General features: G+C 44.0%; 1 protein-coding gene across 5 annotated transcripts in view; it reads right to left on the minus strand.

Annotated features, from left to right (window-relative positions):
- The window catches only part of TAOK3 (TAO kinase 3), a 195499-nt gene that overhangs the window by 3885 nt on the left and 168083 nt on the right, over positions 1-23531 (minus strand). For all 5 annotated transcript variants that reach the window (XM_044275825.1, XM_044275823.1, XM_044275827.1 and 2 more), the window contains exons 17-20: positions 15642-15845; positions 14830-15069; positions 10264-10476; positions 5379-5561 (exon numbers count right to left, since the gene is read on the minus strand). In XM_044275825.1, coding sequence (XP_044131760.1) covers positions 5379-5561; positions 10264-10476; positions 14830-15069; positions 15642-15845 — 840 coding nt within the window. The remainder of the gene's footprint in view (positions 1-5378; positions 5562-10263; positions 10477-14829; positions 15070-15641; positions 15846-23531) is intronic.

Genomic DNA, 23531 nt, shown 5'->3' on the forward strand with positions numbered 1-23531 from the left:
TGGATAGGCAAAAAACAAATTGGCACCGGCAGCATCTCACATCATCCGAATTTTTATTACGACCTCAAGACATAGTACAAAAATGCAGCAACGTTTCGGCTGATACTCAGCCTTTGTCAAGTCGGAGTATCAGCCGAAACGTTGCTGCATTTTTGTACTATGTCTTGAGGTCGTAATAAAAATTCGGATGATGTGAGATGCTGCCGGTGCCAATTTGTTTTTCGCCTATGTTCATGGCCTGCTGGATCGTGGGTCACTGGTGAGGCTGTTGCATCGTGTGATACATCGACCAAGGACCACGTGGTGCTGCTTCTACCTATGTTTTACTGCTATCCTCTGGATAGGTCATCAGTATCTGATCACTAGGGGGTCTGACACCCAGGATCCCCACCGATCAGCTATTTTTCACAGCTTACCAAGCACAGTGCTGTACATTGTATAGCGGCCGAGCTTGGTATTGTACTCAGCCCCATTTACTTGAATGGGGAGGAGCTGCGCCTGGGCCACGTGAAATGAACATATCGTCATTGGCATAGGAAAAACCGAGAGAAGTCCATGGCTCTGCTGCCTTCTCAAACAGCTGATAAGCGGGGGTCCTGGGTGTCAGATTCCTACTGATCAGATATTGATAGGTTATCAGTATAAAAATCTAGGATAATCAATTTAATTGCAAAGTTTATAGGAGCGCGGTCAACTTCTTTTATTAGATAGAATCGATGGGCGTCCATCAATATGTCTATGACATCTCAAAAGAAAAGGATTTAACATGCTTGGACTAGGAATGGGACATTTACCAAGGTTCCAATATTCCTCCATAGATTTCCACCACATATTTGATTTTAATGTAACAGATGGCTTAACTTTTTCCGGCTCTTGGAGACCGTGTTTGAAGATAAGGGCTCATTCAGATAGCTATAGTGTTTTGCGGTCCACAAAATACGGTTACAGGTCCATGTGCATTCTGTATTTTGCAGACCGCATATGGCCAGTACCATTTTTGCGGGGCTGCGGAACGGAACTACGAATGCAGACAGCACACTGTGTGCTGTTCGCCTATTTTGCAGCCCCATTAAAATTAATGGGTCCGCACCTGCTCCGCAAAATTGCAGGTTGCCTGAATGAGCCCTAAATAAGAGAAACAAAATAAGGCCTTGTTAACGGCAAGAATAACGTAGTCTGCAGCATTACGCTTGGCGTCAAAAAAACTCTGACCAGTAAGGGTACTTTCACACTTGTGGCAGAGGATTCCAGCAGGCAGTTTTGTCGCCGGAACTGCCTGCCGGATCCAGCACTCTGGACACAAACGGATGAGGATCAGTCTCACAAATGCATTGCAATACAGGATCAGTCTTTCCGGTTGTCATCTGGAAAACCGAACGGGTATTTTTTTTTTTTCATAAATGTAATGGTCTGGCATGCGCGGACGGAAAGAACGGATCCATTTTGCCGGAACACATTTCAATGCAAATTTAATGCTGGATCCGGCATTCCGGCAAGTGTTCAGGATTTTTGGCTGGAGAGAAAACTGCAGCATGCTGCGGTATTTTCTCCGGCCAAAATTTTTTATGAGGGACTGAACTGATCTCCATTCAGAATGCATTAGTATAAAACTGATCATTTTTTTCCGGTATTGAGCCCCTAGGACGGAACTCAATACCGGAAAATAAAAACGCTAGTGTGAAAGTACCCCATCTGTCATGGATAGGCAAAAAACGTTTCAGTCATGATAATACAACCGGATCCGTTCAGAACAGATGCCGACGGTTGTATTATCTTTAAAATAGCCATGACGGATCAATCTACAAAACTATTGTAGGTCAATGGGAGACAGATCCGTTTTCAGAAAACTGATCCATCACCGTTGACTTATATTGTGAGTCATGACGGAACCGTCTTACTCCGCATCCCAGGACACACTCAAAAACACTGCCTGCAGACAGGGGCGTACACAGAAATCACTGGGCCCCATAGCAAGAATTTAAATTGGGCCCCCATGCCCGTTCCTAGTCCCTCCTACTATGCGCCCTGGCTCCTCTCACTACCCTCCCTAACTTCTCCCCTGCCCCACCTCATACAGAAGTATTTTGTTCTACAGTACTCATGCCGGAACCCAACAGACCCATTAGGGTACTTTCACACTTGCGGCAGGACGGATCCAACAGGCTGTTCACCATGTCTGATCCATCCTGCGGCTATTTCGCAGTGCCGCCGGACCGCCGCTCCATCCCCATTAACTATAATGGGGACGGGGGTGGAGCTCCGGCGCAGCACGGCGAAAGTCGCCGGACTAAAAAGTCAGACATGCAGTACCTTTTAGTCCGGCGGCTTTCGCCGTGCACCGCCATGCTGCGCCAGAGCTCCGCCCCCGTTATAGTCAATGGGGACGGAGCGGCGGTCCGGCGGCACAGAGAAATAGCCGCAGGACGGATCCGACATGGTGAACAGCCTGTCGGATCAGTCCTGCCGCAAGTGTGAAAGTAGCCTTATAGAGAATGGGATCTGATAGGTCCCGGCGGTGTTCAGCATATATTGACAAGAATCTGGGGCGTTACATGATGTAATACCGCCCAACTTTCCTGCTGTCCAGCATTGCACATGCGCATAGACATGAGAAAAGTTTGAGGAAGCGAGTGCCCCCCTCCCCCATCCTCTGTGTCATGCAGGACAGCTGGGAGACACTCATTACTCGCTATCCTGCATGACACATGTGCAGAGACAGGAGTCTCCGGGAAAGCTGGGTGAACCCCTCCCCCTGCCTTTCCATGTTCTTATTATCTGCATTTATGCCTTACAGGATAGCAGGAAATCTGAGTGACATTACATGATGTAACAGCACCCAGCTTTTCTGCTGTCCTGCATGGCACATGTGGAGAGACATGAGAATAGTCTGAGAAAGCTGAGTGACACAACTCCCACCTCCCCTCATATCTGCTCCTGCCTCTGCACTTGTGCCATGCAGGACATCAGGAAAGCTGAGTCACATTACATAATAGCACCCAGCTTTCCTCCTGTTCTGATTGGCATATGTGCAGAGGAATAGCCTGGGAAAGCTGAGTGACACACACACACACCTCTGCACTGTCCTCACCTACAAGTGGTCACTTACTTCATTACTGGTGGGGTAGTGGCAATCCAGAGGAAATAGGAAATCAGGCATAATGGAGCTAACATGCGGGAGGCGGAGCTAGCAGACGGGAGACAGTTAGTAGGAAGATAGATGGGGGCGGGGACTCTCCTCCACTGCGGGCCCCCCTTCCTCACGGGCCCCATAGCAGCTGCGTGGTCTGCCTATATGGTAGGAACGCCACTGCCTGCAGAGCTTTTGTGTGCGTCATGGGGGACGCAGTGACGGGACACAATGCATTCTGGTGCACTCTGTTCCCTTCAGTTCAGTTTTGTCCCCTTCCCTTCAGTTCAGTTTTGTCCCCATTGACAATGAATGGGGACAAAACTAAAGCGTTTCCCCCTCGTTATTGAGATCCTATGATGGATCTCAATAGTGGAAAAAGCACAGGTGTGAAAGTAGACTTATAAGGCACGCCGTGGATTTGGGAATCCAATGCATGTCCTAACACACAGGTTTTGGTGTGCAATCTGCACAAAGTTTGCAACATATCTGCCACATGTGAACGTGATCTATGACTGATAAAAAAAGTTGATTATCTTACGTGACACACACAACTAAACATCAGTATGGAGCTACAAAGTATACCCTAATTTACAGACGTGGACAAAATTGTTGGTACCCTTTGGTCAATGAAAGAAAAAGTCACAATGGTCACAGAAATAACTTTAATCTGACAAAAGTAATAATAAATTAAAATTCTATAAATGTTAACCAATGAAAGTCAGACATTGTTTTTCAACCATGCTTCAACAGAATTATGTAAAAAAATAAACTCATGAAACAGGCATGGACAAAAATGATGGTACCCCTAACTTAATATTTTGTTGCGCAACCTTTTGAGGCAATCACTGCAATCAAACGCTTCCTGTAACTGTCAATGAGACATCTGCACCTCTCAGCAGGTATTTTGGCCCACTCCTCATGAGCAAACTGCTCCAGTTGTGTCCGGTTTGAAGGGTGCCTTTTCCAGACTGCATGTTTCAGCTCCTTCCAAAGATGCTCAATAGGATTGAGGTCAGGGCTCATAGAAGGCCACTTTAGAATAGTCCAATTTTTTCCTCTTAGCCATTCTTGGGTGTTTTTAGCGGTGTGTTTTGGGTCATTGTCCTGTTGCAAGACCCATGACCTGCGACTGAGACCAAGCTTTCTGACACTGGCTAGTACATTTCTCTCTAGAATTCCTTGATAGTCTTGAGATTTCATTGTACCCTGCACAGATTCAAGACACCCTGTGCCAGACGCAGCAAAGCAGCCCCAGAACATAACAGAGCCTCCTCCATGTTTCACAGTAGGGACAGTGTTCTTTTCTTGATATGCTTCATTTTTTCGTCTGTGAACATACAGCTGATGTGCCTTGGCAAAAACTTCGATTTTTGTCTCATCTGTCCACAGGACATTCTCCCAGAAGCTTTGTGGCTTGTCAACATGTAGTTTGGCATATTCCAGTCTTGCTTTTTTATGATTCGTTTTCAACAATGGTGTCCTCCTTGGTCGTCTCCCATGTAGTCCACTTTGGCTCAAACAACGACGGATGGTGCGATCTGACACTGATGTTCCTTGAGCATGAAGTTCACCTTGAATCTCTTTAGAAGTCTTTCTAGGCTCTTTTGTTACCATTCGGATTATCCGTCTCTTAGATTTGTCATCAATTTTCCTCCTGCGGCCACGTCCAGGGAGGTTGGCTACAGTCCCATGGATCTTAAACTTATGAATAATATGTGCAACTGTACTCACAGGAACATCTAGTTGCTTGGAGATGGTCTTATAGCCTTTACCTTTAACATGCTTGTCTATAATTTTCTTTCTGATCTCTTGAGACAGCTCTTTCCTTTGCTTCCTCTGGTCCATGTCGAGTGTGGTACACACCATATCACCAAACAACACAGTGATTACCTGGAGCCATATATATAGGCCCAATGGCTGATTACAAGGTTGTAGACACCTGTGATGCTAATTAGTGGACACACCTTGAATTAACATGTCCCTTTGGTCACATTATGTTCTGTGTTTTCTAGGGGTACCATCATTTTTGTCCATGCCTGTTTCATGAGTTTATTTTTTTACATAATTCTGTTGAAGCATGGTTGAAAAACAATGTCTGACTTTCACTGGTTAACATTTATAGAATTTTAATTTATTATTACTTTTGTCAGATTAAAGTTATTTCTGTGACCATTGTGACTTTTTCTTTCATTGACCAAAGGGTACCAACAATTTTGTCCACGTCTGTAGCTGCAGAAAATATTTGTACCTTCTGTTCCAGGTGCGCTCTGCGAAGGGACACCCTCTGTTCCAACTTTTGCAGTTCACGCTCATGCTGTGCCTCCGTCTGCATCTTGATCTTGCTCTGGTAGGCATTGAGCAGCTCCATTTCCTGTTGAAGCTGTTGCCTTAGAGCCTGGCATTCTGCTTCTTGAGCCTCATCCAAGCGCAACTGTAACAGTAACACAAAAGGAGGGTCGACATTGCTTATATTTAGAAAAAATAAAATATGGCTTCCTTGGGACAATATCAAATCAAATGTCTAACCACCACTAAGCTTTTGAAACTACTGGAGGGGCATTTTGGGACCAGAGTGCTGCCCCCTCTAAGCTAGACAATTCAGAACCAAATCAAATAAATATTAACATACACCCTAATAATTAGCTATAAAACAGCAGATATACAGTGTCACATTGCATTCAGGCACCCAGGCCTAGCACAGTGAAGTTGGTAGTCTACAACCCTGGTGGTCTAGGGTGCTAGTGTCAGCATCCCTAGTGTCGGGGACAGAGAAATGTTTACTTTAAAGGGATTCTGTCACCTCCCCTAAGGCAAAAAACGATTTAAAAGCAGCCATGCAGCACAGCTTACCTGGATTAGGCTGTGCTGTTCTATCTTGAAATCCGTCCAGCAGTTACTTCAAAAAACGACTTTGATCAATAAGGAAATGCGTCCTGAAGGTGCCCAGAGGGGCGTTTTTTTCTTCCTAGTGAGCCCAGTACCGCCCCTCTTTCAGTGCCCAGCCCGCCTTCCTTGTATTTTCTAACTGCCGCCCCCAGCCTGCCACAGCCTCCCCTCCCTCTCCTCCCCCTCCCTCACGCCGAACGAAGTCTCGCACAGGCGCAGTACCCACTGAGGGCTGCGCCTGTGCGATCAGCAGGAGACTGAGGGCGGCAGCTTCATCTTCGTCACTGGGCATGCGCCGAGCCCAGTGACGTCCGATGCTCGCTCTTCCCTGCTGACTGAGGGAAGAGCGAGCATCGGACGTCACTGGGCTCGGCGCATGCCCAGTGACGAAGATGAAGCTGCCGCCCTCAGTCTCCTGCTGATCGCACAGGCGCAGCCCTCAGTGGGTACTGCGCCTGTGCGAGACTTCGTTCGGCGTGAGGGAGGGGGAGGAGAGGGAGGGGAGGCTGTGGCAGGCTGGGGGCGGCAGTTAGAAAATACAAGGAAGGCGGGCTGGGCACTGAAAGAGGGGCGGTACTGGGCTCACTAGGAAGAAAAAAACGCCCCTCTGGGCACCTTCAGGACGCATTTCCTTATTGATCAAAGTCGTTTTTTGAAGTAACTGCTGGACGGATTTCAAGATAGAACAGCACAGCCTAATCCAGGTAAGCTGTGCTGCATGGCTGCTTTTAAATCGTTTTTTGCCTTAGGGGAGGTGACAGAATCCCTTTAAAAAAGGGTTTTCCGAGATTTTAATCTGACCGGTGGAGGTTCCCTGGACACCTGGGACCCCCGTCAATCAATTGTTTGAGAAGGAACCACAGTAGCGCCGCGGCCTTCTCTCTGCTCACCAAGCACAGCACCGTACATTGTATAGATGCTGTAGTTGGTACCGCAGCTCAGCCCCATTCACTTCAATGGGGCCGAGCTGCACCTACGCCATATGACTGGATTAGGAAAAGCAAAGAGAATGCCGTGGCGCTGCTGCAAGTGCCACTGCCTTCTTGAACAGCTCATCGGTGGGGGTCCTGTGTGTTCGATAGGTCACCTGTATCAAAGTCTCGGAAAACCTCTAAGATTCCTAGTGGATGGCAGTGGAATGGTTGATGCTGCATAACTGGGGTCCAATAGTTACCTCTTCAGACTCCAGCGTTGTCCTGTATGTAACCTGAAGCTGAACATTGTTCAGCTTCCTGTTTCCTCCTGTACTAATCAGAGGATGAGTGCAGAGAGGCTTTAACTCTATGGCTGCACAGTTCTCTCTATGGTCAGGCAGAGTGATTTAAGGTCCCTCTGGCGGATCATTAATGGGAGAGATCAGGGAGCAGACATTGACTGAGCAGGGATAGCTTCTGAGCTGTGTGAACTGCCACATCAGGCAAAATTGATATGAATACGTGCCATGGGTATATCTAAGACATTACCACTTCACAGCTTGTCTAAAGATTATGGGAGTCATTTAACAAACTGGTGTAAAGTAGAACTGGCTTAGTTGCCCATAGCAACCAATCAGATTCCACCTTTCATTGTGGACAGCTTCTTTGGAAAATGAAAGGAGGAATCTGATTGCTGTGGGCAACTACACCAGTTCTACTTTACACCAGTTTGATAAATGACCCCTATAATCTTTATGACAATTACAAACAAAAAAGCAACACAACCACACAACAAGGTGTGCACATAGCCTTATAGTTTAAAGAGGACCTTTCACCACTCCTCACATGCCTGTTTTAATAGCTTCATGTATTCCTCATGTAATAACAATTCTGGAGCATCTATTCTTATGTCTCTATGTTGTGCCATTCCTGTATTATTTCTACTACAGGGAGTGCAGAATTATTAGGCAAGTTGTATTTTTGAGGATTAATTTTATTATTGAACAACAACCATGTTCTCAATGAACCCAAAAAACTAATTAATATCAAAGCTGAATATTTTTGGAAGTAGTTTTTAGTTTGTTTTTAGTTTTAGCTATTTTAGGGGGATATCTGTGTGTGCAGGTGACTATTACTGTGCATAATTATTAGGCAACTTAACAAAAAACAAATATATACCCATTTCAATTATTTATTTTTACCAGTGAAACCAATATAACATCTCAACATTCACAAATATACATTTCTGACATTCAAAAACAAAACAAAAACAAATCAGTGACCAATATAGCCACCTTTCTTTGCAAGGACACTCAAAAGCCTGCCATCCATGGATTCTGTCAGTGTTTTGATCTGTTCACCATCAACATTGCGTGCAGCAGCAACCACAGCCTCCCAGACACTGTTCAGAGAGGTGTACTGTTTTCCCTCCTTGTAAATCTCACATTTGATGATGGACCACAGGATCTCAATGGGGTTCAGATCAGGTGAACAAGGAGGCCATGTCATTAGATTTTCTTCTTTTATACCCTTTCTTGCCAGCCACACTGTGGAGTACTTGGACGCGTGTGATGGAGCATTGTCCTGCATGAAAATCATGTTTTTCTTGAAGGATGCAGACTTCTTCCTGTACCACTGCTTGAAGAAGGTGTCTTCCAGAAACTGGCAGTAGGACTGGGAGTTGAGCTTTACTCCATCCTCAACCCGAAAAGGCCCCACAAGCTCATCTTTGATGATACCAGCCCAAACCAGTACTCCACCTCCACCTTGCTGGCGTCTGAGTCGGACTGGAGCTCTCTGCTCTTTACCAATCCAGCCACGGGCCCATCCATCTGGCCCATCAAGACTCACTCTCATTTCATCAGTCCATAAAACCTTAGAAAAATCAGTCTTGAGATATTTCTTGGCCCAGTCTTGACTTTTTAGCTTGTGTGTCTTGTTCAGTGGTGGTCGTCTTTCAGCCTTTCTTACCTTGGCCATGTCTCTGAGTATTGCACACCTTGTGCTTTTGGGCACTCCAGTGATGTTGCAGCTCTGAAATATGGCCAAACTGGTGGCAAGTGGCATCTTGGCAGCTGCACGCTTGACTTTTCTCAGTTCATGGGCAGTTATTTTGCGCCTTGGTTTTTCCACACGCTTCTTGCGACCCTGTTGACTATTTTGAATGAAACGCTTGATTGTTCGATGATCACGCTTCAGAAGCTTTGCAATTTTAAGAGTGCTGCATCCCTCTGCAAGATATCTCACTATTTTTGACTTTTCTGAGCCTGTCAAGTCCTTCTTTTGACCCATTTTGCCAAAGGAAAGGAAGTTGCCTAATAATTATGCACACCTGATATAGGGTGTTGATGTCATTAGACCACACCCCTTCTCATTACAGAGATGCACATCACCTAATATGCTTAATTGGTAGTAGGCTTTCGAGCCTATACAGCTTGGAGTAAGACAACATGCATAAAGAGGATGATGTGGTCAAAATACTCATTTGCCTAATAATTCTGCACTCCCTGTAGAAGCTTCGTATGAATTGCTAGCAGTCTGCAATAAGGGTACAGAGGGGCGGTAATAAGTGGGGGGAGTCACAGTCTGACACCAGCAGCACTGATTGGATAGAGTCAGACTGTACTGAATGAATTTGTTGTGCATTTGGCCCCTTGTAGACGAGCGTGTCCGGATTAGGCCCGGATGTGTTGCGAATGCGTTCAGTGAAAAATGCGTGATTTCGCAGTCATTCAGTTTTGTCTGCGATCGCGTTCAGTTGTTATTGCGCGGGTGCAATGCATTTTGAAACATTTTGCATGCGCGTGATAAAAAACTGAATGTATACAAAACATCTCTTAGTAACCATCCGTGAAAAACGCATCGCATCTGCACTTGCTTGCGGACGCGATTTTCACCTTTATGGGGCCAGCGTTGCGTTGAGTATAAAACATGCTGCGATTTTCACGCAATGCACAAGTGATGCGTGAAACCCAACGCATATGTACACAGCCCCATTGAAATGAACGGGTCCGAATTCCGTGCGGGAGCATCACGCATTGTACCCGCGTGGCAAACTCGCTCGGGTGAAAGGGGCCTTACAGTCCAAAGGATAATGGTAGATTGAAGTGATAATTTCCTATACAACCATCACACTTTATGCCTGAAATGAGGCAAGGCGTGATAAAGGATAGGATCTAGCAACTACAAAACAATTCTTATTCTATTTTTTTTTTATATTTAAATGCAAGATACAACAATGCATCCTTAAGAGACATGTATATGTAACTTTACTTGTGAATCAAGTCAATACCTCTAAATACCTGGATAAAAACCATTTAGAAACCTGCTTACCGCCTGGGAGGCCATCATTTCATTGATGCTTTGCTCATACTGCTCAGCAAGGATGGCCAATTTGCGTGTCTGCTCGTCCTTCAGGGACTTGAGTATTGTCTTGTGCTCACACTTTGGGGATACCTCCAGCTGGTGATTCTTCAGGGCCTTGTACTGCTTGGTCTGCACTTTGCATGTGTCCTGAAACTGTTTCTTAATCTGCATTTCCATGACCTATGTAATAAAAATGGAAGATAATTGTATAGAGTTAAAACTCTGATCTGTGCACATAATGACATACAGATTGACATATTTGGACAAGCTAGAAACCCCTGTCATTAGTGTGGCAGAGAAAGACATTTGTTTAATAATCTGGTCACTGCAGCAATGCAATTTTATTGCACGATTTTACAATAACAACAATTATCAAAACAAACAAAAAAGAGCAGAGAACAGAACTGCCTTCTATAAAAAGGAGCTTAGGGCTCTTTCACACTTGCGTTCTTTTCTTCCGGCATAGAGTTCCGTCGTCGGGGCTCTATGCCGGAAGAATCCTGATCAGTTTTATCCTAATGCATTCTGAATGGAGTGAAATCCGTTCAGGATGCATCAGGATGTCTTCAGTTCCGGAACGGAACGTTTTTTGGCCGGAGAAAATACCGCAGCATGCTGCGCTTTTTGCTCCGGCCAAAAATCCTGAACACTTGCCGCAAGGCCGGATCCGGAATGAATGCCCATTGAAAGGCATTGATCCGGATCCGGCCTTAAGCTAAACGTCGTTTCGGCGCATTGCCGGATCCGACGTTTAGCTTTTTCTGAAAGGTTACCATGGCTGCCGGGACGCTAAAGTCCTGGCAGCCATGGTAAAGTGTAGTGGGGAGCAGTATACTTACCGTCCGTGCGGCTCCCGGGGCGCTTCAGAGTGACGTCAGGGCGTCCCACGCGCATGGATGACGTGATCGCATGGCACGTCATCCATGCGCATGGGGCGCTCTGACGTCACTCTGGAGCGCCCCGGGAGCTGCGCGGACTGTAAGTATACCGCTCCCCGCTCCTACTATGGCAACCAGGACTTTAATAGCGTCCTGGATGCCATAGTAACACTGAACGCATTTTGAAGACGGATCAGTCTTCAAATGCTTTCAGTACACTTGCGTTTTTCCGGATCCGGCATGTAATTCCGGCAAGTGAGTACACGCCGGATCCGGACAACGCAAGTGTGAAAGAGGCCTTAAACGAGCAGAAGGCACGTTATAATTCAGCCAGATTCAAGGATCTAAATCAGTGTATTTACAAATATTTTAGACATCAAAATACATTCAAGAACATAGAATCATGTCTGTCTCGTTCAACCGGTGGCGGACTGCTAGAATGTGAAATGTTAAAGAGATCGGGTCATTGAAAAATTACCTAATATTTAAACCAAGTTTTTAAAGAAATTTGTCACCAGCGACCTCCCTATCCAACTGTTTGCATAGACACCTTACTGTGTTCACCTGATTAAAATACTATTTTTATTTTTCTGATCTGTGGCTCCATTCCAGAGTCATACTTTTTCTTATTATGCTAATTAGACCTTTGGTGCAATGACCGCGTCACCACTGCTCTTCTTGCACCCAAGCTCCTTTTTTAGGCCAGCCCCTCCCTTGCTGCGTTTCCACTGAAAAGCAGTGATGAAGGGGCTTGTTCACAGAAATGAGTGGAGCTTGGGAGCCACATGGGTAATGGTGACTCCCTCATTACACCAAAGGGTTAATTTGCACATTGAAGCAAAGGGAATAAAGCAGCAGAACAAAAAGAAAAACAGCGTTTTAAATTAGGTGAACCACAACTATGTCATCATTGATATTTTAATAAATATCCTTAAACCCTGCAGCTTTCACGCTGGCCACTAAGCCTAATAATATGCCAAGGCATCACGTTTACATGATCTTTACAGATCACTTCTCAGCAGTCATCTCATTATCATCACAAGATCCATTATTCACAACAGGTGATGGTCACAGCTTATCTACTCTACCTGTCTGCACAGGTCCCCCTTGAAAACTCAGACATCAATGAGCATCTTGTGTCTGTCGTGCCTTTACCTACATGGCTACTGTAAAGCATCTCTCTAAATGCTGTTAACAGCCCTGGCAAGATGGTGGCCCTCAATCAATTATAGAAAAAAAAAACGACAATCAAAAAATAAAAAACACTGCTCAGGTATATGTTTCACTATACAAGTTAATTGTTGGAAAAAATGTATAGGCGATACTTTCCCTTTAAACATAGGGGTAAAGTCCACAGCATCCCTGCTACATGTGAACCTTCCCCAATAGCTGAACTGTAAATGGACAAACCCCCACCAGCCATGCACATGAGGGCTTGCTTTTTGCTGGACAAGTTGTATTTTCAAATAGCACCATTTAATATTGCATACGATGTAGTGGGAAGCCGCAAAAAAAAAAAAAATTACAAACAGGGTGTGGAATTGAAAAAACACCAGCTCGCCATATTTTTATGGATTTCATTTTTACGGCCTTTCCCAAGCAGTTAAACTGACCTGTTACTTTCATTCTATGGGTCAGTATGATTAATGCGATACCATCTTGTTTTAATACTATTGAAAAAACTGATTTATTTTTTTCTATGAATCACCAAATTCTGACCCCATAACTTTCTTATTTACGTATAATGAGCTGGGAGAGAGATCATTTTTTTGGCTGGGTAACCTGCAGTTTTTGCAGTGTGTATGACTTTTTGATCATTTTTTTATTCAATAGTATTGGTAGTTGAAGAAAAACAAAAAAAAGTAAAAAAAAAAAAGAAAAACATTGAATCAGCCATTTTTTTTTTCCTTGTTACAGTATTTACTGTACAGAATAAATATGTTTATATTTTAATAGTTTGGGCATTCTGGGATGCAGGGATGCCTATGATCTTAATTAAAAAAATAAATAAAATTACGTCCCCCTTGGGGACTTAAACATGCAATCGTCTGATCGTTTCTCCCACAGACTGCAATGCGTTACTCTTTGAGCCTAAAAGCACATTCGGTATGTTCTGTGTAAAACAGCAGTTAACTAGCGGCTATGGTGCATGTTGTTAAAAGGGTTAACTATGAGGCTACTAAAGCTTGCCATACACCTAAAACAGCTTTTTAATTCCTTCTGTCAACTTTCTCATGGTTAGGTACACTTGGTTTGGGCAAGGATATATATACACATGTAGACACACAGTACTGTGCAAAAGTTTTAGGCAGCAGTGGATTTTCATGCAAAAAAAAAAAAAAAAACTGAACATAATACACCGCCATGAAAGAGTATGAGATTTGACAAATCTCATGTACATTTTGTTGTTTTTTTTCTTAGGTGAGGAAATTGACCTGCTGTACAGATTTTGAAATCTGCAGTTTGTCAATAATTGCTTTGTTTTGTTTTTCTTGTGAGGATTTCACTCTTTTCAATGGAAGGGTGAGATCTGCAAAAAATTCTCATCAAAACCGCAACTATGTATTGTGGTTTCTGGTGTGGAAATGCACAAAAACCTGCACTGAAATTTTTATGGGTTTTCTGCAAGTTACCCAGCACATGTGTGTTTACCAGGTAACAAAATACAATTTGAATGAACAAGAGAAAAACCTAAAGGAAATTTTTGGTGTGACCACCCTTTGCCTTCAAAACAGCATCAGTTCATCTAGGTACACCTTGGAGACCTAACCACAGATCTGCTATGGATGTAGGACTACATGAACAGAGAAAAGGATTTGAGCAATCCTACATCCACAGAAGATCTGTGGTTAGTTCAAGATGTTGGAAAAACTCGCCTAGCTGTGTGCAGGTCTACCTAGAAGAACTGATACTGTTTTGAAGGTAAAGGATGGTCACACCAAATTTTGATTTGTATATATGTTTTGTTCATTCGGCGTAATTTTTTAAATAAAATTAACAAAATGCTAACACTTTTTTTAATTTTATTTTTAAAAGCATTCTTACTTCGCAGCATTATTCCACACCTGCCTAAAACTTTTGAAGAGTAGTACATCCAACACTAATAGCAAATCTCACTGCATAGTGCTCCACCACTAATGAGATTGAGCCAGCACTTTGTTAGGCCGATCCTGACAGAGTGAGAGCTGAAATGATCAGCTCTTGGGTCACAAAAAGAGCTAAGCCTAGCACACGACAAATAAATATTGGGACCTTTTACTCTATTACAGCGATGATGTAAATTAAACATAGTACATATATTTGGTATTGTTATACACAAGATTATATATTTTTGCATGAATTTGTTTTCTGAAATGTATTATGCTGAATTACAAATGGGAAAGAATTATTGAAAAACTATTTTTGGACAATTTTACGCTACATAAAACTTCAAATTATAAGACACAGGCCCTGTTTTGGTACCATATGAAAGCCCAATCTGAGCCACCAAGAATAAAAAATAAAAATATATAAAAAATAAAAACCAAGAAATGTTGATATGGGTATTTAGGCACTAAAAGCCTTAGTCACAAAAGGTTTAAATTAAGTTTATATGGGCGCTATACGCAAATACAGACAAAAGAAATACCATTATTTGAACAGAGAAGGAAAATACCTTAAGATTCTTGGGTTGCTGCCGGAGTTCCATCACATGTTTCCGATGCAACTCCCTTTCCCTGCGCTTGTTGTATTCCAGTTGATTCTCCAGTTCAGTCTGATGCTGCAGACGTATAAGGTCCATCCGAAGTTTCTGCAACATGTGCAGCTGCCGGTACTCCAGCTCCCGAGTTGACTCGTCGTGCCGGATTAACATGGCATGCTCCATTTCTTTCTGGGTTCGCTTTTTATTGAGCTCCTGGGAAAGATATTCTAGTTATATGCAGACCGCTTTGAAGAGGATGGAAACCATTGCCAGCCCCATCTGCGTTCTAAACACCAGGGACCAAAGTGCTGCACTACAGGTAGCAGCCTAAACGCAAATAAATGCACAATATCTATTCCCTACATTTTTAGGACTTGCAATATGGCTGGAATGTACAGCACTATCCACAGACCTTGAATGAGCACCTACTTGGTCCATTCAGACCACACCCTCACCTTTCATGTAACATTGTTTGGCCACTGTGGTTGTGACTCCCTGACTGTTCTAGAGTACTTCCTGACTCTTCCTGTTCTAGTCCACTACGGACTGTTCTAGGTCACTTAACCATCTATCATCAGTAGCACACTGAGCTTTATCTACTTTGACTACCGCAGACCTAAAAAGATGCATGAAAACAATTAGTATACTACAGATTATATAAAACATTTTGGAATTTGCAAACAAGACCACCACATATATATATATATACCTGCCATGCTCGCAATCTTCATGACAAAGCCCACACAGACTTGAGAAATGTGCAGTTACGAAGTATAGAACTTTACCTCACGGATGTGCTGCTGCTCAACTTCATGCCTTTTAATCATTATCTTCCTCTTAAAGAGTCGGCAATTTTTCTCATAGTACAGTCTCTGTTGGCTAAGGAGTTGAGCTTCTTCCTCAGCCTGAGTGTGCTGGAGGTTCTCTTTATGCTTTGATATGCGTTCCTGTTTTTCTTTCTTGGGCGTGCTATGGTCCTCATTCATTTCCTGCATGTAAGAGGTGACCAGTCACCAACACCGGATTTAATATGGTCACATTCATAATATACTATATTGAACTAAAGTTTTGTTATGATTAGTTGGGAACATTCATTTCAGTTTGTGTTAGACTTCATTCACAGTTGCGTTTCTAAATCTGGCAAGGTCTTCCCATAGCCTGTTTCGACAAAAACGCCTGCATGAAGCAGTATTAGTCAGTCCGAAACCTGGCATTTTTTGCCTGAAAGTGGCCAGATCACTGCCAGATCCCATTATAATCAATAGGGATCCGGTGGTGAGTGGTAGAATCCGGCAACGACGGATACAGTAAACTCTGGCAGACTGTTCCCTCCTTGAACAGACTGCCACATCACGTTACTGGAGACGTGAATGAACCCTTACACTTGTACATTCCTTGCTAAAAAAATTTTTTTTAAAACCCCCACACCACTGCAATGATTTTAGCAGGGCACTTATGTTAAAAAGGGTAGTTTACTAACCCCCCTTTTTTGTTTAAAGGGTCAACAAAGAAACATTACAAACCTCCATCACTGATTTTCTAACGCTGCTCTGATCCCAGCTTCCTGTCCTGACTTGACTCCCTGGAAATTAAAGGAAAGGCCTATTCGCTGGCTGAGGTGGATTGCGGCTAAGGCCAGTGATTGGCTGAGCTGTCCATTGCTGGCATTTATGGCTCGTCAAGCCGGGACAGGAAATGGAGAGCAATGGGGAATGGACCAGCGGCGAAAAAGGAAATGGTGGAGGTGAGTAATGATTCTTCTTTGCTTTTCATTTCCTTGGAAAACCCTTTTAGATGTAATTTAATCAGGTTATCCCACAAGACACATTACCATGCAAGGAATAAGGCATTCAAATGAAGTATTATAGCAATATAAATATTGTTCGTTTTTTTTTTTTTTTTTTTTATGTACGTTACATTTTCCACTCTGTGACCAAAATTCTGGTCCACTTTTCAGAGACAGATCAGACTTGCTCAGCAGCTCCCCAGTTTTTGTCTCCTCTCAGTGCCAATGCAGTGATCTCATAGTGAAGTGACCAAGATACCTTTTATTCATTCTTCCCCAATACTAAATTTATAGAAAAATATAGCTACGCAATTTCCCTCTCTGGAAAGAGGTGGAAAAAAAACTGGGGATGGGGGACATTGCATCATTGTATACAATAGCGCTATTTATTAGTGGAATCCCTGGGGCTGTGTGTGAGGGACTATTTTCTATGCAGGGGAGGAAGGAGTTAACGAGAGCTGACTGCAATGCACTCCTGGCTCACAGAAAAGTTAAAAGAGAAGAGCAGCAGAGGGATGAGTAGAGAACATAAAAAAGGGTTTAAATTCACTGGAGAGCAGTGTTTTTGCATTGATATAGTTAAAATACTTCGGATATATATGTATAAAAATTTGTGGGATAGATTACCCCTTTTATTATCGTATAAAGATAAGTACTGATAAGAACGGAGATCTCAAATCTCATTGGTTGCTAAAGGGAATATAAAATCTAGGCAATCATCTATGAGCGAATCAGTTCTGATTCCAGGCTGCTGGCTCACTCAGGGCTCATGCACACGAACCTGTGCAAGCTGTATCCGTATTGCAGCACGCAAACAGCGGGTCCGCAATATACGGGCACCAGCCATGTGCGCACCACTTCACGGATGCGGACCCATTCCCTTGAATGGGTCAGCGATCTGGAAGCATTTTGGTCCGTGCCTCCACCCCCCCCCCCAAATAAAAAAAAATAGAACATGCTCTATATTTTTGGGGTGCGGACGGATTGCTGACCCATTCAAGTTGAGAGGGCCACAATGTACGGCAGGCACCCGTTCATGTGTATGAGCCCTAAGTATGAGCCAACAGCCTGGAACTAGAACCGTGTCGTTCACAGATGACTGCCTAGATTTTATACTTACTATAGCAACTAATCAGATTTGAGATCTCAATTCTCATCAGTACTTATATCTTTATACAATAATAAAAGGGGTCAGCACTGGCGGCACACATTCATGTGCATGAGCCCTTATACTCACGGGTTATAGAAAATCCTCAGGAGAGATATATCTCTAAGAGATTGCTTACATTGGATTCTTTGTAACAAACACTCAGCTGTACAAAATATCATTAGGTTTCTATTGGTTCCATTCCATCTCTAAAGTATAAAATAAACTTGCAAACAACGCAATGATTACACTTATCCAGTCATATAATAAAGCAGTTGTCCGGCCTTGGAGCAGACAACCCCTGGGGTGCACCCTTGTTTCCCCGAACATCAATCCCATTCGCCTGTCCGAGGTCCCACCTCAGCTCTGTTCCCAGCTGCTTCTACAAGATCAGGAAGCGGCTTGGTTCTGTGGCTGCAGTCCATCACAGGCCACAGCGCAGCGCTTTGCACAGTACATTACAGCTGTGACGCAGTGTTCAAGCAGCTGTGGCCGCTGCCATCTGTGACTGGCCATAGGGGTTGTAGTCTCCAAGGCTAGACAACCCCTTTAAAGAAGTTGTCTCTAACTGGCTCTTCAAACAAAATACAGTCCAACATAAGCTGGTTTGGGTTTCTACAACTCCCAGCAATTAGCGGATATCACTTGGGGAAGAAGTATCTATGCAGCAGCAGGCCACCATGTAATGTATGGGCTGTGCCCCTTTGTTCACAGGGGACAGTCTCATGCTATAGAAAGGACATATGGAAGGGGAACTGCGTCGCATGACAATTTCTTTTACTACTTATTTAAAAGGGATTATTCCCATAGGTAAAAGGTATCCCCTCTCCACAGGATAGGGGAGAACCATCAGATCGGTGGGGGTCCTACTGCTGGGACCCCCACGATCACAAGAACAGGAGTCCTGTACCAACTGCTGCTCCCCTGAAATGACCAGAGCGGCCAGTCCCACATGTGCGTGGCAGCTCCTTTCATTTCTATGGAAGTTTAGGAGATAGCCGAGGGGAGAGACAGGCTGCCCCAGTCATTTCAGGGGAGCAGCAGGGAGCCTGTAGGGGGATCCGGTGCCCCCGTTCTCAAGATCAGTGGGGGGTCCAGCTGTAGGACCCCACCGATCTGCTAGTTCTTCGCTATCTTGTCGACAGGGGATAAACTTTACCTACCAAAATACCCCTTTAATACTTTGGCTGTGTCTACTAGTCCTAGTGTCAAGCCCATAGTTGGGACAACTGTCAGTTGACAGAGCTGTTACATTTAACTAGACTAGACCAAGGTCACATAATCATGCTCAACTGCTGCTCCATTTACACTCATCACTGCATCAGTGTCTGCAAGCCAAAAACTGGAGATGGTTCCATAAGGGTCCATTCACACGTCCGCAAAATGAGACCACTGCGCACCGCCATATTTCCATTCACTGTAATAGGATCCGGTGGCAATCCGGCCGCTTACCACCATGTGACGTCTTTCAGCCAGACAAAAAATGCTGCATGTAACTTTTTGTCTGGCTGAGGGCCTGATACAGTGAATTCCGGCAGTCTGTTCCCCCGAAGGAACAGATTGCTGAAATTAAGGACGCAGATGTGAAACCAGCTAAAGGGGCCATTCACACGTCCGTAAGTGTTTTGCGGATCCACAAAACACGGACACCTGCAATGTGCGGTCCACAATTGCGGACAAGAATAGGAAATGTTCTATTTTTTTCAGAAACTGAATTCTGGATCCCGAAAAAACGGATGCGGATACCTGAAATGCGGATTTGCATCCGTTCCAGCCCTATTGAAAGTGAATGGGCCCGCAAATTGCGGAACGAATGCGGACCCAAATAATGAACGTGTGAATGGACCCTTATACTGTACTTTTGCCGTGTGCAGCTTCCACTTCTAGTTTGGGCTCAGAAATAATAATGCTAAAATACTGACGTGTAAGTGGCCTCAAGATTATGGAGACTTTCAGGCACAGGAAGTTTTGGTTGTTAATAAGCTTAGAAGAGTTGTCTCACTTGAGCAAATGACATTTATCATGTAATGAAAGTTAATACAATACCTTTACTAATGTATCGTTATTATCCATATTGCTTCCTTTACTGGCTTGATTCATTTTTTATAGCATTACACACTGCTCATTGCCATTGGTATGACCAACCTGCAATCAAGCAGTGGTGGTTGTGCTTGCACACTATAGAAAAAAGCCAAGGCCTCTCCTGGAGGCTGGGAAAGTGGGAGTGTGCATAGGCTAGTGCTTTTTCCTATAGTTTGCAAGCACGACCACCACTGATGAATTGCAGGGTGGTTGTAACAATGAAAACAAGACATGCATAATGTGATGGAAAAATGAATCTAGCCAACAAAGGCGGCAATATGGACAATCACAATACATTAGTAAGTGGCTTGTATTAACTTTTTCTACATAATAAAATGGTATTTGCAAAAGTGACACAACCCCTTTAAAACTAGCCATATACGTTCAATAGCTGTTGGCCTAACAAACTCCCCGTTAACCTCAATGCTTGGTTTGGCTGAGTGTGCATGTCCTTCCAATGTGTATAATGAATAAGCCTCAGTCAGAAGCTTATCTCTCCTAAGAACAAAAGGGCAGGCATATTGAAATTAAACATGCACAATCCTTTCTTTCCCCGACATATGCAGGAAGAATGTTGGCAAAGCATTTCACACACTTTAGAAGGCTGGCTGGCCCAGCTGAAATAAGCATGTTTGGTTAACCTAAGTGTATAAACCACCTTAAAGGAGTTGTTCACCTTGAGGATGATTTATTATTATTTTTATCATAGTTGCCCGATACACACTTCTGGGTTCTGGGTCCGCATTGCAGATCCCTGGTTTTCTCATGCCAACATCCGGTTTGACTCCAGGCACATGGCTGCAGCGATCACCAGCCCCACATCAAATCGGCAGTTGATGCGGGGAGACTAAAGACCTGCAGAACCAGTGGGACAGCGATAGAGCTGGAACTCAGGATCAGGCAAGTATGATCATCACTGTGGTTCTGGCAAAACTGGGGGTTTTCCAGCTTTTGGTATTTTTCTAACAGCCCACAGTGATCTTACAGTCTGTCCTGTAAACTTCCAGTCAGATGGGGTCACATGCGCCGCTGCAGCCAATACTGGCTTTAGCAGTGACATGTCCCCAAGCAGCACGTGACTCTGCAGTGATGTGCTACTTGGGAACAAGTCACCGCTGAGGTCAGTCATTGGCTGCAGTGGTCACGGACAAACTGGATGATGCAAGGAGACCCGAAACCTGCAGATTTGGCGGGGCAGTGATGAAGCCAGAGCACAGTGCCAGGGATCAGGTAAGGCTACTTTTACACTCGCGTTTTGGCTTTCCGTTTGCGAGATCCGTTCAGGGCTCTCACAAGCGGTCCAAAACGGATCAGTTTGCATTCTAATGAATTCTGAATGGAAAAGGATCCGCTCAGAATGCATCAGTTCCGTCTCCATTCCGCTTTGGAGACTGACACCAAAATGCTGCTTGCAGCGTTTCACGGTGCGCTTGACAAAACTGAGCCAAATGGATCCGTCCTGGCACACAATGCAAGTCAATGGGGACGGATCCGTTTTCTCTGACACAATCTGGCATCTGTCTCCCATTGACTTTCAATGGAGTTCATGACGGATCCGTCTTGGCAATGTTACAGATAATACAAACGGATCCGTTCAGGACGGATGCATGCGGTTGTATTATTGTAAGAGATCTGTTTTTGCAGATCCATGACGGATCCGCCCAAAACGCAAGTGTGAAAGTAGCCTAAAGTATGATTACCATTGCAGGTCTAACCATGCTGAAGGGTCTGTACAAAAACGTCGAAGATGATCAACCCCTTTAATTATTAGAGATAAAATAGCTGTGGACAGAAACTACTCATGATGCAATTTCAGAGCGATTTCCAAGCTACTTTTTCCCTCCAGAGTAACAGGAAAAATGTATCGTCAATAAATTGAGAAATTACTCCGGCTACTCACATAGATGCAGTGATTTCAAGCTACTCAATTCCCTATGGAGGGTGAATTCACAACAATTTTTTGCAGCAAGACAAAAAAGTCTAGGTGTAGCCTCAGTCTAAAAGTGGTCTGGATGCCCCTCCCTTGACCTGTTCCTGGGGCCAGTACCGATATGTGAGCTATGAGGTATAAAATACAGCTCGAAACCTAAATATCACAGTGCACGTCTGTATACACCATACATCTCAACACTCTGCATCTATTATACCTTGTACCTCATCACAATACACTGCTGAATACGATATATATACATGTACACACACACACACACACACACACACACACACAGGTCCTTCTAAAAAAATTAGCATATTGTGATAAAGTTCATTATTTTCTGTAATGTACTGATAAACATTAGACTTTCATATATTTTAGATTCATTACACACCAACTGAAGTAGTTCAAGCCTTTTATTGTTTTAATATTGATGATTTTGGCATACAGCTCATGAAAACCCAAAATTCCTATCTCAAAAAATTAGCATATTTCATCCGACCAATAAAAGAAAAGTGTTTTTAATACAAAAAAAGTCAACCTTCAAATAATTATGTTCAGTTATGCACTCAATACTTGGTCGGGAATCCTTTTGCAGAAATGACTGCTTCAATGCGGCGTGGCATGGAGGCAATCAGCCTGTGGCACTGCTGAGGTGTTATGGAGGCCCAGGATGCTTCGATAGCGGCCTTAAGCTCATCCAGAGTGTTGGGTTTTGCCTCTCTCAACTTTCTCTTCCCAATATCCCACAGATTCTCTATGGGGTTCAGGTCAGGAGAGTTGGCAGGCCAATTGAGCACAGTAATACCATGGTCAGTAAACCATTTACCAGTGGTTTTGGCACTGTGAGCAGGTGTCAGGTCGTGCTGAAAAATCTCCATAAAGCTTTTCAGCAGATGGAAGCATGAAGTGCTCCAAAATCTCCTGATAGCTAGCTGCATTGACCCTGCCCTTGATAAAACACAGTGGACCAACACCAGCAGCTGACATGGCACCCCAGACCATCACTGACTGTGGGTACTTGACACTGGACTTCAGGCATTTTGGCATTTCCCTCTCCCCAGTCTTCCTCCAGACTCTGGCACCTTGATTTCCGAATGACATGCAAAATTTGCTTTCATCCGAAAAAAGTACTTTGGACCACTGAGCAACAGTCCAGTGCTGCTCCTCTGTAGCCCAGGTCAGGCGCTTCTGCCGCTGTTTCTGGGGAATGCGGCACCTGTAGCCCATTTCCTGCACACGCCTGTACACGGTAGCTCTGGATGTTTCTACTCCAGACTCAGTCCACTGCTTCCGCAGGTCCCCCAAGGTCTGGAATCGGTCCTTCTCCACAATCTTCCTCAGGGTCCGGTCACCTCTTCTCGTTGTGCAGCGTTTTCTGCCACACTTTTTCCTTCCCACAGACTTCCCACTGAGGTGCCTTGATACAGCACTCTGGGAACAGCCTATTCGTTCAGAAATTTCTTTCTGTGTCTTACCCTCTTGCTTGAGGGTGTCAATGATGGCCTTCTGGACAGCAGTCAGGTCGGCAGTCTTACCCATGATTGCGGTTTTGAGTAATGAACCAGGCTGGGAGTTTTAAAAAGCCTCAGGAATCTTTTGCAAGTGTTTAGAGTTAATTAGTTGATTCAGATGATTAGGTTAATAGCTCGTTTAGAGAACCTTTTCATGATATGCTAATTTTTGGAGATAGGAATTTTGGGTTTTCATGAGCTGTATGTCAAAAT

The sequence above is a fragment of the Bufo gargarizans genome, chromosome 1, assembly GCF_014858855.1.
Source record: "Bufo gargarizans isolate SCDJY-AF-19 chromosome 1, ASM1485885v1, whole genome shotgun sequence".
Taxonomy (NCBI): domain Eukaryota; kingdom Metazoa; phylum Chordata; class Amphibia; order Anura; family Bufonidae; genus Bufo; species Bufo gargarizans.